Source organism: Ursus americanus, chromosome 23, assembly GCF_024610735.1.
Source record: "Ursus americanus isolate L20-20 chromosome 23, mUrsAme1.1.p, whole genome shotgun sequence".
Lineage (NCBI taxonomy): Eukaryota > Metazoa > Chordata > Mammalia > Carnivora > Ursidae > Ursus > Ursus americanus.
The window spans coordinates 20716378-20731314 of NC_142149.1; the positions used below are offsets into that span (position 1 = coordinate 20716378).

The 14937-nt window shown below is 38.2% G+C and overlaps 1 protein-coding gene and 1 long non-coding RNA gene across 2 annotated transcripts in view; one reads left to right on the plus strand and one right to left on the minus strand.

Moving 5' to 3' along the window:
* Positions 1–14937, minus strand: part of LOC123781930 (uncharacterized) — a 37987-nt gene that overhangs the window by 21890 nt on the left and 1160 nt on the right. The window contains exons 2-3 of the long non-coding RNA XR_006776835.2: positions 9104–9202; positions 1236–1312 (exon numbers count right to left, since the gene is read on the minus strand). This is a non-coding gene — a long non-coding RNA (uncharacterized LOC123781930). The remainder of the gene's footprint in view (positions 1–1235; positions 1313–9103; positions 9203–14937) is intronic.
* Positions 1825–9116, plus strand: KRT222 (keratin 222). Its single transcript, XM_087854433.1, has 6 exons — positions 1825–2031; positions 5148–5276; positions 5976–6211; positions 7820–7896; positions 8069–8204; positions 8631–9116. The coding sequence occupies exons 1-6, from the start codon at positions 1936–1938 to the stop codon at positions 8857–8859; spliced, it is 903 nt and encodes a 300-aa protein (XP_087710559.1). The 5' UTR covers positions 1825–1935; the 3' UTR covers positions 8860–9116.

Sequence of the window (14937 nt, forward strand, 5' to 3'; positions counted from 1 at the left end):
GAGCATTTCACTCGTTTCCCCTTATCTCTCTTGATTTGGCTACTAGAAAGTTTAAAATTCCATATGCAGTTTGCATTCGTGGCTCGCCTTATATTTCTATTGGAAAGTCCTGCTTTAGGGTACATAAGAAATATCTGGGGGTCCTGTTTAAAATGCAGATTGCCAGGACCAGCCCTCTGTGGAATCTAGTTCAGCTTTCTGTATGTTCCGCAGAGATTAGCGGGAACTACATAAAGTAATGACTGTAATTCTTTACTTTCTTGCTTCCCTTCCTATTACCAAGTGCCTGATTTTCTTCATATTTCTCAGTTGCAATTACCAAGAGAGAAGATCAGTTTGGTCTGGATAATCATAAGTGACCCTGTTTAGTGAGAGCTTTTGTATCAGGCTACCTCATAGGTGTCTGCCCCATGGATTGGCTATCTTTCGGTCAAGTGTCCAGCTCTAGACCAATCATTTGTGGCTGATGGGAAGGGTGGAGGAGGCATGGGTCAGGTTAAACAGAGGACAGGAATGACCAGAACCTCTCCTCTCAGCAGGGTCAATGGATGGCCAGCTTTGTTTACAGGGGACTGTAGAAATGTCCAGCACAGACCGGCCTGGCCAGCAGTGAGTTAATTCAGAAATTAAAAGAACACAGTGCACATTCAAAGGCCCTGTGAGCACTGGAGCCAAGGATTGATTATTTCCTGAATGACTCTTTGGATACAATTCCAGCCAAGCCACTCCACAAATAAAGATGACAATAGATCTATTCTCGAAAATATTTCAGTCACTTCTAACAGCCAGCTGGCCAGCGTAAACAAGGAATTTAGGTGAGGAGAGAGACAGAATGCAGAGACCGATGGGGCAATATATGGAATACAGTGAGGCAGCCACAGCTCCAGTCCCGAAGATGCCATGACATCGCCTTATGATCTTGGGCAAGATGCCTCAACCCCTCCCACCTCAGGCTTGTCAACTTTTCAGATTACAAAGTGACAGGGATCGTGAAGTTTAGACGGAATGATAGAGACAGAATGATAGATGTAAAGGTGCTTTTTAAAGTTAGAAGAGCTGTGCAAATGTTATATTTACAGGCATGAGTTGTCATTAACTGTACGTTCACTAATAAAGGAGTAACCCCTACAATAAGTCTCCCCAGTGAATAAACGCGGGCCATCTGGTTCTATTTCTTCAACTTTGTTAAAATATCGGAAATGTTAACTCTCAGTTCTCAGTTTATTAGCACTTACCTCCAGGTATAGCTTCGTCTGGATATGACTTCAGGAATCCACTTCAAGACATCAAACTCTGCTGTGGGGCCAGGAGCCTGCCATGAACCACACAGTATGCATTTGAGAGCAATACAACCAGTCCATGGCTAATGACAATTGTCAGCTTCATCTGACGGTAGCTTTTTCCAATACCTGTCAGAATATTCAAGATTTACGATGTCTTCTAATGCCCTACCACAACATTTCTGTTTAAATAATCCAAATGGCAAGAAAAATGATAAAAGAAAATTTTAGCTATCATGTTTTCAGCCCTGATTAATTGCCATGCAGTACCTTGGGGGTAAAAGCAAAATACAATTTTCTTCACCTTATTCCCCATTTCCTTTATACACAAGATAAGTGGACACCCTTACCCCCACCCCCAAGTGCTCAATTTTACAGAGAACCAATTCAGGAATGCTGAGGATGTTTTCCTTTTTCTGTTCCTTTATGGAGAGTCTGACATGTCTACTATACTAGCAACAGCGGCAGAAAAGGGTTTGCAGATTTGCATAATTGATTAGAAGCACGGGAATTTCGGTGGTTCTGAAAAAGGGAGCTCTGCGTCTTTAAGGCTCCACGGAGCTCCGTCTCTGCTCGACGCAGGCAGACCAGCTCTGCCGCAGCGACTCATCCTATCGATAAGGTTCACTTAGCCAAGGTGGAGGATGGGAAAAGAATGGAGCTGTCCCAGCTACTCAATGAGATCAGGGCAAACTATGAAAAGCTCCTCACGAGAAATCAGATAGAGACCGTGCTCTCAACAAGGATCCAGGTAATGATTTCATACAGACAGGCATCTTCCAGGATAAGGAGACAATCCCTGTCTATCCAATTCCTGTCCCGGCCTCTCTGAGGTACAGTATTTCCTTTTCAATGCAGCGTCTACTGGGGAAGGAATTTAGGTTTTACTGCGATGTGACTGGGACCACAGGGGGAAATGCTCTGATTATACTGTTATGTGGCCATTCGATTAATGTCGATTGATGATTTTTACATCAGTGGTGAGTTTCCTATCAGTAACAAAACATGGGGCCAACATGCAATAAAATGGGGCAGTCTAACCTCTTTTAGACATCCTTCAGGAAGGAATCATTTCAAATACCCTTCGAAGATATTACAGAGTTATTTATAGAGAACGTTTCAATAACGTCTTTAAAACGGCAGGCTTTATGGTAAGATTTATTAGCTTGCATACTTGGTAGAGATAAAACGAAGTAAGATATTTCTGAAAGGTTTCTGGCATCAGTTTTATACCAGATTGTTATAAATAGAAATTATCTAAGTATGTGACGGTGGCATTCAGAAACGGTGATATAAATTGGGACAATCAAAATTCCCCAAATTGATATTGACTCTCCACTTACAGATTTTTGCTTTTGTATGACAAGATGAGAAATGTTTATTTCCAATACAAGTCATGAAATATTTACGTATTAAAAAGAGAGAGAGCCAAGTTGAATAAAGGCTAAATCCTAATTTCATAGACTTACTTTGTTTTAAAGTGACAATCACATTTAGCAATTAATTAAGGTCTCAAACATTTACATAAATGTACAAACAAATATTTTAGAAACAACTTAAAAATTCAGGGTTGTATCTTTGGGTTTGGGGTTTTTTTTAACCTATCATATCTGAGTTCAAATTTTATTCCAGGCACCCAAATACAGCAAAGACTGAACTTAAGAACAATCACCAAAAGGGAAAAAAATATTTCTGGGAAACCATAGGACTTTATTTCATTAGCAATTCATTTTTGGTAACTATAAATTTCACCTGAATGTAATATTTTCAGTCTTCACAAAGAATGATCAGTATCTTAGATCAAGCAGAGTCACCGGGATATTTAAGTGTTGGAATAGTTCACTCACCTTTTGCAAACAGAAGGGAAAAAATTACTAGATGACAATTTCTGAAAATTATAAACCAAATAAATATTTTATTTTGCAATGGTACCAATACAAGTTATTTAGTTTGTAAGTCACAATGCCAAAATTAGCAAATTAAAGGGAAAGGGCAAGGCTATAAAAAGTTTTGTTTAGGGTCTTTTTAATGTATATCTACTTTAGAGGATTTTTTTTTCCCCAAAGAATTCAGAAGGTCAGTTGGAATAAATTCAGGGAAGCCTGATTATTACAAAATAAAGAAACATAAGCTTTTTGTGATTTATTGGTGTAGAAAAAACTCCCCCCAAATTCAGGGGATTAGAACAACCACGCCATTCTCTTTCATGATTCTATGGGTTGACTGGGTTCAGTGGGGGTGATTCTTCCGCTGTGCGTGACTTTGGCTGAGACTGTAATCATCTGGGGGCACAGCTAGCCTGGACATCCAAGGTGGCTCACTCCTATGTCTGGCACCTTGACAGGGGATTTTTGGAAGGCCGGCTCAGCTGAGACAATTGGATCTGTTTCTCTCTCTCTGGGTTGCCTCAGGGTCTCTCTCCATCTGGCCTCTATGGGATCTCTCCAGCAGGGTATCCAGACTTCTTAACATGTTGGCCCAAGGCTCCCCAAAACACAGGAGTGCAAGTTGTCAGGGCTCCCTGAGGCTTAGGACTAGAGCTGGCACTTCTGCCACATTCTGCTGGCTAAAGCGAGACACAAGGTCCGCCCAGATTCGGTACAGGACGGGGCCATGCCAGGACATGAATTTGAGGACGTGTGGGTCATCAGGCGCCGTCTTCGGCATCGAGCTACCACACAAGCCTAGCTCCCAGTTCCAAACACACAACCCAAAAGACCAGCAGATACGAGCATTTTTATGCCTTCCTATTTCCTAAATTCTTGACATTCTCTTTTATAGTTGCTCTGCTAAGGGTTGCTCCTTAACTTTGCCAACTTGACACTAGAATAAGTGGTACAACAAACCAAAAGAGACGTATGCATTTTGCTCTTGAATGCCTTGCCCTAAACTTTGTGAACTTTCATCTGCTGCAATGCTTTCTTTAAAACAAACAAACAAAAAAAACCTATCATACCCTCAAATTAAAATTTGTTACTTCAAAATGCATTTTTACAAAAGCATTAATAACTTGCCATTTTTGCTACACCAATACTACAATCAATTCCATACATTGCCCCCGCTGCTCTTGGGGCCAAATGTAGAGAATTCTGTCAAAAGATAACTTCATTTGATTTGAACATCAGCATAGGAATATTTAAAGCCAAATATAACATATTCCACTTGTTATTTTAATATGACGACATTTAGAAAACAACCTTTAAAGATGTAATTTTGGCCACTTCCCTAGATACCCAAGATTCACATGCTTTCCCAAAAGATCATTTGCAAAAGGTAAATCAACAGTGGGTTCTCTTTCTACGGAAGTCTATTTTAGAGCCTCCAATGCCTCTGATAACCTAATTCTCTAAATTATTCATAATATAACTTTCCAGTAGTATTTAATCTCTGTCCGTATGCCCGGTCCCAGAATTGATCGGTTTCAGATATATAACTGTTCATCTGCTTTTACAAAGCAGCCCACAAGAAAATATAGGGGGAAATAATAGCTGAGTTTCAATCCGTCTTCCTCGTAATGCCATAAATAATAGAAAGTAAAGAATCAGAGGTCTCCAGCTTAGATCCTACAAACTGTTACTTTTCATTTAAATCGGTGTATTTCTCTCTGCATTTCATAGACTGCCATAGTAGAAAGAGACATCTGAGGTTCATTTTATATCTGAGAACGCCGAACCTGAGCACGTAATTCACTTGCTTGCACACCTGACTAAGGAGTAACGAAGCACTGGGACACACTTTTGAAATTTAGCAGTTTAAAGAAAAAATGAGGGGACACCTATGCTGTGTTTCTAGGATGACTTTTAAAGGTCTCATTTTCAAGAGTGCTCTTTGTTTCTGTTCTTCTTGTTGCTGGTGGCTTTCTTAAAGCTAGAAGAAGATATGAGCAAAAAAATGGACAAAGACGAAGAGGCTTTAAAGGCAGCTCAAGCAGAACTCAAGGAAGCTCGACGCCAGTGGCACCACCTGCAAGTGGAAATTGAGTCTCTCCAGGCGGTGGTGAGAATGGGCTCAAAAGCAACTGGCCCACTGAGTCCCCAGATGTTTGTTGATTAAGAGAGAAAGGAATAATGCCCATTACCTTGCAGTGAGAAACGTAAAAAGTAAGGTCACTGAATTCTGTCCCTGGTCCTAGTTCAACTACCCCCCTCCCTCCATCATGGCCGTGGCTATTATCAATTCATTCAAGGTCTAGTTCACGCCTATAAAAAGGAAGTAATTCTTGCTTATCATCCTGGGGTTCTCTAATTGCTGCAATGGGGAAACATAGCCTTTGTCATTATCCAAAGTTATCACGGGGGGAGTCTTCTATCCCCGTGCCTGAGACTTCTTATAGTAAAAAATATTTAAACACCTTCCTAAAATGCCTTTTCTAAGCAGCCCACTCTGCTTTAACATTCGATATTCTCTATTTCCAATTTTTAAAAGCCAAATAAATCAGTGGTAATAAGTCAGTCACACTGCAGATTTTTTTTTTTTTTGCCGTAAGAATAATCACAGGATTCCTTTGAAATAGTAAGCTCTCTAGCTATCTATATATAAGTTTTTTTCATTTGAGTCATACACGAAGTTGTAGGGAAACATCTTTTGCATAAGTGAGGTACCATTATTGCAAACTTTTAAAGAACACACTAGAATGGAGACGTTGCAAATCAGATTTCAGAAGCACATTTTGTTTCACTGATGTCACTGATGAAGATCTATATAAAACAGGAAAGGGGCCTTGAAAACTCCCTACACGCCAGTGAGCAACATTACCAGATGCAGTTGCAAGATCTAGAGGCCGTGATTGAAGGACTAGAAAAAGAGCTACAGGAAGTAAGGCGCGGCATCGAGAAGCAGCTCCAAGAGCATGAGATGCTTCTCAACACGAAAATGAGGCTGGAGCAAGAAATCGCCACTTACCGCCGCCTTCTAGAAAAGGAAGAAATCAGGTACCTAATTCCATATGCGGTAGTTAATGGCAAGTGACCAGAAATACAGAGCTTCTGTCTTTGTGGAGGGAGTCGGAGAAATTACATCTAGAAAGCCATCATTACCATGGCGTGCTCACCGGGTTCCTACAGCAAAATAGGATTAGTCAGCATTGCAAAGAATATGTGGAACAACTATTTCCAGCCTCCCCAAAGTATGAACAGAATGGCCAAAGTTGGGGGCAGTAGTTACAACAAAGAGTGCTTCAAGCCTAGAGCGAAATGTAAATGATTCTCAATCACTACAAAAGTGACCTTTCTTAACTGTTCACTTTCCTTGCCATTCATCTCTTTCAGAATTATTCAGTGCCTTCTATGGACCACCCACAAAGAGAGCCTGGAAAATGCACATATTACCCTATCCCCCCACCCAGGGCCACTCCCACCACAGATCAAAAGCCAAAATTAATAATAATAGTAATAATAATAAAAATAATAATACTGTGATTCTATTACTACCACGGAAAGCAATTTAGTTCTGAATACATGATTTAAAAGACTTCCAGATGCCCTGGGAACAAGAGGTATCGAAATATCAAAAGAGGAATTCTTACTAATTCACAGTTTCATAATCTGCAATCACTTAAAAGGTCACATGGCTTTGAGCGCAGGACAACCTCCAATTTTCCATGTTCCCATAGAAAGAAACCTTTATTCTTGCTTGCTTCAGAATTCTGAGTCCTCTACAAAATTAGAAGAAACTACTTTAACTTTATAATAAGTCCTGACATTTACTAAAGCTTTGAAAAACATAAATTCAATGCAAAATCTACCATATACTAGCTGAGTGACACCAGGCAAGTTACCAAACCTCTCTGTGCCTCAGTTTTTTTCATCCATAAAATGGGAATAATATTACTTACCTCATAGGATTGCTGTGAGGATTAAACAAATTGTAAAGTCTTAAGACAGCGCTCTGTGAATATATATACACACACACATATAATGTATTATTAAATAAAACAACTGGTTGAGGATTTTATTTAATGCCTAATCATTCAAGATGTTGATGAAGTGGTCCTTACTATTCCTTTAATACAATTTTTAAAATGTTTATTATGCTATGTTTAAGATATACAAGAAAGTATCAAGAAAAATGTCCTGAACTTCCTGTACGCACTTCCCTCAGCTTGAGAAGTGAAATATTTACAGGGTTGTTGAAATCTCCCCACCCCCACCCCCACCCCAGGCACCTAAACCATATCCCAACCCCCATCTTCCTCCCTTAGTCTAACTTGGCTCCTGAATTTGATGCTTATTAGCCTTAAACATTCTTTTATACTAGTATGTATATATGTATCCCTAAACGAAATATGAAATTGTTTTGCATATTATTTTAACCTTTGTAAAATTAGCTACAAAGTACCTTTCTTTTCCCGCTCAATGTTATACTTGGGAGATTCATCCATAAAGATACAGTGTACCCTTAGTTCATTTATTTTCACTGCTAAATAGTATTTCCATTGTATGAACATACTACATTTTATCCATCCTCTTACGGGTGAGCATTCGTTTCAATTATGTCCTAATACAGTATTGCTTCTATAATATAACTCTTTCCAATTTCAGATATTATGGTTGTATCCAAGGTGAGAAAAAAGAACAAAAACCTACGACAAGTAGAGTTGGTTTTGTTTTACCTTCAGGTGAGTTTCTGATATAAGTAAACGAACTTGAAAAATAAAGTGCCATTTATAGATTATAACTAAATACTGTAAAGTAGCAAAAACAAGCAATATTTGAATAAAGTTTGACATATAAATCAACTGTGACTAGTACAACATTGTAATTTAATGTTTCACGATAACATTTTCACAGCCATTATAAATGAAATATCTTTTTCAACGAAACTCCCACAAAAGTATGAGAACGAAAAAGTGGAAACAGTGACCAAACAGGCAATACTAAATGGAAATATCGTGAAGGAAAGCACTGAGGCTCGTGGCACTATTCAGTAAGTAAAATAACTTTGATTATTAATAATAAACACATGCAAAGAAATTAACTTCAATTGAGTAACCTCCGTAATCTTTGTGTGTTTCCAAACATAATTTTAATACGCTATGATTTTTTTAATCTGACATGAGTAAATATATATAAACAAAACCTCACATGTAGGCGTATTTGATCCTTAATTCGCCATTTTTCCAAAAATATAATCAAAACATGAGAATTCCATAGAATTCCTTGGAAATTATATGTGTGCGATTTTTAAGGTATATAAATTATAAATTCCACAATATAAAATGAGTTATAATTCAAAATGTGTCAGTTATGAATTATACAAATTTCTTGATTTCTTTTTCATATGGAATCCAGATTGCATATTTTTGATAGATCTATACTTCTTCATATGGAAAGGTTTATTGTATCATTTCAGGACAGAGAGAGTGGATGAAGTTATTAAAGAATGGGAAGGCTCCTTCTTTAAAGATAACCCTCGATTAAGGAAAAAATCGGTTTCTCTTCGATTTGATCTTCACTTAGCAGCCACAGATGAAGGGTGTTTACAGACTAAGCAGGATAATCTACCAGATATAGAAGTCAGGCTTATCATGAGAAGGTCATGCAGCATCCCCTCTATCAAACCTCCATCAGCAGCTAATTAATCCAAAGACAGTATTTGACTTGATTTGAAAATGACATTAGGGTGGACCAAGGTGGGCCAGGCGACCGCCTTGTGTCCCAAAATATAAGTTATTAAGTATGTATGTTATGATCAACGTGTGATTCTCTTCAGAGAACAATCAGTAAGAGACAAAATTTCTCTGGATCTAATTATGGATGTATTCTTTGAAGAGGGGGAGCTTCAAGATCAAATCAGAAACTCTGTATGGTTTCTATTTTACTTACTCCAAATAGTCTTCTTTTCCTCTTGAAATGTTATCAGAGGCTGTCAGTGTACATCTGGCTTGGTTAAGTCTTTGAAATGTCACTCAGTGGCTGAATAGTCTAAGGAAAGGGAACAATTTGTTTAAGGATGATTGTATTATATGATGAATCACACTGATTTATTTATCATTACTCCATGACTGGTTATATCTAAAAAGATTTTTCTACTTAAAAAAGAAAAGAACCGTGAACAAATTTTTAAAGAGGACTCACTAGTCACGTAACCAAAAAACAAAATTTTTTTTGAGACATTCATTTGCATACTTAGAAAAATAACAGAACTACTTTCCATGAGCAATTCCAAGCAAACTATAGAACACACCCCTGGCTAATTTGATGGTTAAATAAATTTAAATTAATCTTCAGCCAAAAGCTTTTTGTAATCATGATCTGATTTCCAGAAGAGTTACTTTATTCAAGGAACTTTAAGGTTGTGTCCTCCCCCACAAAAAATCAGAAGGCTAGTGGCACAAACAAAAGATGAAAATCTTGTTGCTGCTGTTACTAGAATAGAGTTCTCTAACCTCACCATCCCAACTTTTCTATCTGTAAAGTTAAATGTGACTAATTTGAATAATCAATGTGAGCATTAGGTAAGATACTACGTAAAGTATTATAAAATTTTCTTGCAATCATTTATGTGAATTAAGATAAAAGTATTGTTATCTAAGCGATGAGTATTTGCAGGATTTCTGTTTTTAAATTGTTCAAACTGTGATAAATATGGACAGAAAATCTATTTGTGAATAAGTCAAGTACTGTTGCAAAGTTTTTTAAACAACTTAATTTGTTTAATACAGGCATATTTATTTATTTTAAGACCTTAAATAACAAATACCTGTTTTAAAACATTAGAAATTTATAGGCTATCACTTTTTTTCTAAGCAGAAAAAAATGATGAGTACAACTCACCATACTTTTTCCCAGCTAAAGTATCATTGAAGGGCTACAGCTCAATTAGCATTTTTATTACCAGCCTTTGCAATCTCTCTCTCTCTCTCTCTCCTTTATTTCACACAGAACAAAATGTGTATTTTAACCAGGAGAAAATTATGTTAAATCATCTTTAACATAATACAGGGATATAAAATTTAAAGTTTTCTTTTTCAATTGCTTTAGATTCCTTTTAGCCTCTCTTATTGTATTTAGCAAAAGGGATGATTTTTTTTGTCAAGGATACGGACAGCATGTTAAATGCTTATTACTGTGTAAGCATCTGACCTAAAATACATCCTGTACATAGTGTTTTCATTCAATATTAGTTAAATGCTATGCTACTAACTGTATTAATGCTTTGAAAAATGCAATCATATAAACGGTTGTACTAAAGTTACTGTACTAAGCAACAGTACTCATAATAAAACAATATATCTAGTGTAATCTACATGCAGTGTTCGGAACAGTACTGGGCATCATGAATGTAACTGCTTCTTATAGTAATTCCGCTATGCAGCTCTTGTGTGTATAACATGTACATTTTAAAATACAGTACTTGAATTTATTTTAAAAAAACATTTTATTTGCTTTGGGGCATTTTAAATCGGGATATGAATTTACCAAAGTAAATGATACCACTACAATAAAAAAAAAAAACTGAAACATGAACTCCAAAGCTGCATTTTATTTGAGTTTGATACAATGTACAGACTTTAATTGTTCCAATACTGTTAGCTCGCTTGGGGAATAAAGAAAACTGTAACCACGGAGACATAATAGTTTTTACACATTTTTGGAAAAGAAAAGTTAAGAATGGTACAGTCTAATAAATGGTGTATTCTAATTAAGAGAATCAAAACAATCCCATAACCCTGGGGAAAGTATAATAACAGTAGCCATAATTTGCAAAGTGTTTACTCTGCTCCTGGCACTGTCCTCAGCAAACTCATACATGATCTCTAATCCTGACAGCAGTTCTACAAGATTCTATCCTCATTTCGTGGATGAGTAGAAATTAATATTCCTCAATCTCTCTGACTTTTATGTATGTCAAAATACAAATACGAAAGTAAAATACAACTATTTCTATGCCAGTTACTGACAATAACAGGATCCCAGCCAGGGTGCTGTCACTAATTCCCCATGTGAGCAGGAAGGAATCACTTGTGTCCCCTACGCCTCAATTTCACACTTGAAAACAAAGGGAAAGGTGGTGCTTGGTAATATTCCTACCCTACCTACATCACAGAGTTGTTTGAAATCATATACACGTGAAAATATTTGACAAAGCACTATTCAAATATACAGCACCATTTGGATGAAAATTGTCATTGGGAATTTGTGAGGACAATCGTAGCTGACGATGATTAAGTAATAGTTCAAAACACAACAGGTAAAGAAACTTTTCAAATTCTTCAACTGCAGCCAGACAAATTATCCTTTCCCAGTGAGTTGCCTAATTTGAATTGTTCTACCACGATAGTTTTGAAAGTACAAAAACATTCTCTAAAAAAAATGCCTAAATTAATTTGAAAGTTTCAAGTGGAAACGTATTACGGGACATGGGCCAAAATTAAAATTTAGTCAAATAACACGTATATACACATTAGTCAAATGATCAACACATAAAATCCAAGTGTATGCACAGAGAGTTTGCTTCTGTGACTATAAATTCTGGCCAGCATGGGCCCGCAGGTGGCTAATATTGATGGACATACTACAGGTATAGATTTTGTTTTATTTTAATGTTTTTTTATTATATTATGTTAGTCACCATACAGTACATCCCCGGTTTCCGATGTAAAGTTCAATGGTTCGTTAGTTGCGTATAACACCCAGTGCACCATGCAATACGTGCCCTCCTTACTACCCATCACCGGTCTATCCCATTCCCCCACCCCCCTCCCCTCTGAGGCCCTCAGTTAGTTTCTCATCAGGTATAGATTTTAAAGTAGACACTTAGACCCTAGGCCAAGGTTGGCAACTTGTTCTGTAAAAGCCCCCATAGCAAATATTTTAGGCTTTCCAGGCCATGGGATCCCTGTAAGAACTATACGACTCTGCCCTTGTAGCTGAAAGCAACTATAAATAATATGGAAACAAATAGGCATGGCTGTGTCCTAACAAACCATAAAAACAGGAGGCAGCTTAGAACTGGCCTACAACAATCACTTGCTCACACGTGCTCTAGACCCTCAAATAAGGTCTGTGGATGCTAGACCATACCCCCAGATTCTCCATGACCTCCCTCATCGTGTTTTCATCCTTTCTCACACCATGTGTCAAAGCTCATGTCCCAAATCCTCAAGGTATTTTGCAGGCAATGCGGAAGTTTGTCAAAACAAACCATACTTTGTCAAATTCTACAAAGCACTGTGGATTACTCTGTCCTGGAAATCTACTGGGCTTCAATATTTCACAACTATTTCTAGTGACAGAAACTGAATACCTGTCACTTCTACTTTCACAGAAACAGCTGAGAAAATTAACCTATTTCACCATTTTTTGCCTATAACCAGACTTTTATAAGCTATTCGGCCCAAGGAGAATGCTGTCATCCCTTTCCCTATTTTAAGGGGAAAAAATTCCATTTAAGGGGCACCTGGGTGGTGTAGTCAGTTAAGCATCCAACTTTTGATTTCAGCTCAGGTCCTGATCTCAGGGTCCTGGGATGGAGGCCAGCCTCGGGCTCTGCACTTAGCACAGAGTCTACTTGAGAGTCTCTCTCCTTCTTCTGCCCCTCCTGCTCATTCTCTCTCTTTCTAAAATAAATAAATAGGGGCGCCTGGGTGGCGCAGTTGTTAAGCGTCTGCCTTCGGCTCAGGGCGTGATCCCAGCGTTCTGGGATCGAGCCCCACATCAGGCTCCTCTGCTAGGAGCCTGCTTCTTCCTCTCCCACTCCCCCTGCTTATGTTCCCTCTCTCGCTGGCTGTCTCTGTCAAATAAATAAATAAAATCTTTAAAAATAAATAAATAAAATAAATAAATAAATCTTTAAAAAAAAGAGAGAGAAAAAAAGAAAAAAATCCATTTAAAATAGCTTCATTAAAAATACTGCAGACAAACTACATGGTTCAGTTTAAAATGGTTTAAAATCTTTCTGGAGTCAAGGATCTCTCTGAAAATCTGTTGAACTACTGTCTATCTGGCTGGGGGCGGGGCAGGGAAAGCACAAAAAATTGCATAGAATTTTAAAGGGTTTATAGACCTCCTTAGGGCCTAGTCATGGACTACCCAGGTATCCAAAGACTACAGGGTTTTCCTCATTCTCTCCCATTTCCTCCCTTTTCCTTCTTCCTTCCCATCCATGGTTCTCTTTCTACCCCTCATTCTGTCTCCCTCCCCAGCTTCTTCCCACAGTACTGTGGAAAGAAATCAAAGAAACCTGGGCTTAAATCCAACTTAATCACTTACTAGTTTTGGCTTCCCTGTTTGGAGGGAGGAAGAACCTCAAAAAAGTATAGGTAAGTGTCAGAGAGAAAAGCAGGCCAAGTTCCTGGGTCTTGCTGCCAGAAAGAAAACTAAACTACTGGGCCTAAAACTAGGCTTCTGTGAAGGCTCCTAACAACCTTTATAGTTACAATAGTTTAAATAGTCATAATTATACATCTCATCTTTTCCAGGAACAATCACCATTCCAAAAGTCTGTCCTGTCATTCCCATAAGTACCCCAGTACATACAAGATCATACCTGAGTTTGCTTTGGCGGGGGGGGGGGGGAGGGGGGGGACGCAGCTCAGTATAAGTAAAGTCTATCTTGCTGAATATTTTTCTCTTCAGTCTTAATTTCTTCAAGACTAGGGAACAGATTTTTTTCTATTATATTTTGTCTGTATTCTTCCTTTCTTAATTTTACAAATCTCTGGGAGTGGAAAAAGAGCCACACAGAGAAAATGAGATAACCATTTATTCATTCCGCAAATACTGAGCACCTGGATGTACCATATACTGTTCCAGATGTGGAAAGTCCCCACCCTCAAGAAGCCTTCATTCTGATGGGAAGAAAAAGACAACAAATAAATCCATAACAAATATAGTATGTTAGGTGGTGATATGAGCTATAGAAAAAAACAGAGCACAGACCATGGAGAGAGCTGGGAAGTGAGCTGCAATTCTAAACAGGTCTGAGAAGACCCACTGAGAAGACATTTAAGTAAAGACCAGGACGTGGTAAAGTCTATCAATGTCACTGCTACACCCAGATCCCCTCCTCCACCCCTTTCTCACTACAATGTAACACCCAGCACCTGCAGAGGACTATCTGGAGATGACAAAATGGAGCACCTGCCCCAGCACTGCACTTGCCCAATCCCCCACCGTCACCCCAAGTGCAGGTTAGAAACCAGGCTGGAGGTGCTGGACAAGACCAGAGAAAGAAGGTACTGGGATCCTTGCTGAGGCTTCCATGTATCTTACATCAATCTTTTATATGTCTCAAATGCTTTTATACTAAAAAGTCAATTTCAAGTTCAGTTGACCCTTGAACAACATGGGTTTGAACTATGCAGGTCCACTCACATGTGGATTTTTTCCCCCCAATAAATACACTGGAAAATCTTTTGGAGATTTGCAACGATTTGAAAAAACTTGCAGAGGAACTACATAGCTTAGAAATGCCAAACAATTTTAAGACAAAGTTAGGTATTACTGTACGAACACCGTATATAATACATGTAAGGTACAAAATATGTGTTAACCGACCTCTTATGTTATCAGTTAGGTTTCCAATCAAAAGTAGACTATTAGTAGGTAAGTTTGGGGGGCATCAAAAGTTATAGCTGGATTTTCAACTAGGGGAGGTCCCTAACCCACCCCCATACTCCCCCTTGTTCAAAGTCAACTGAACATTAACTCAAGTA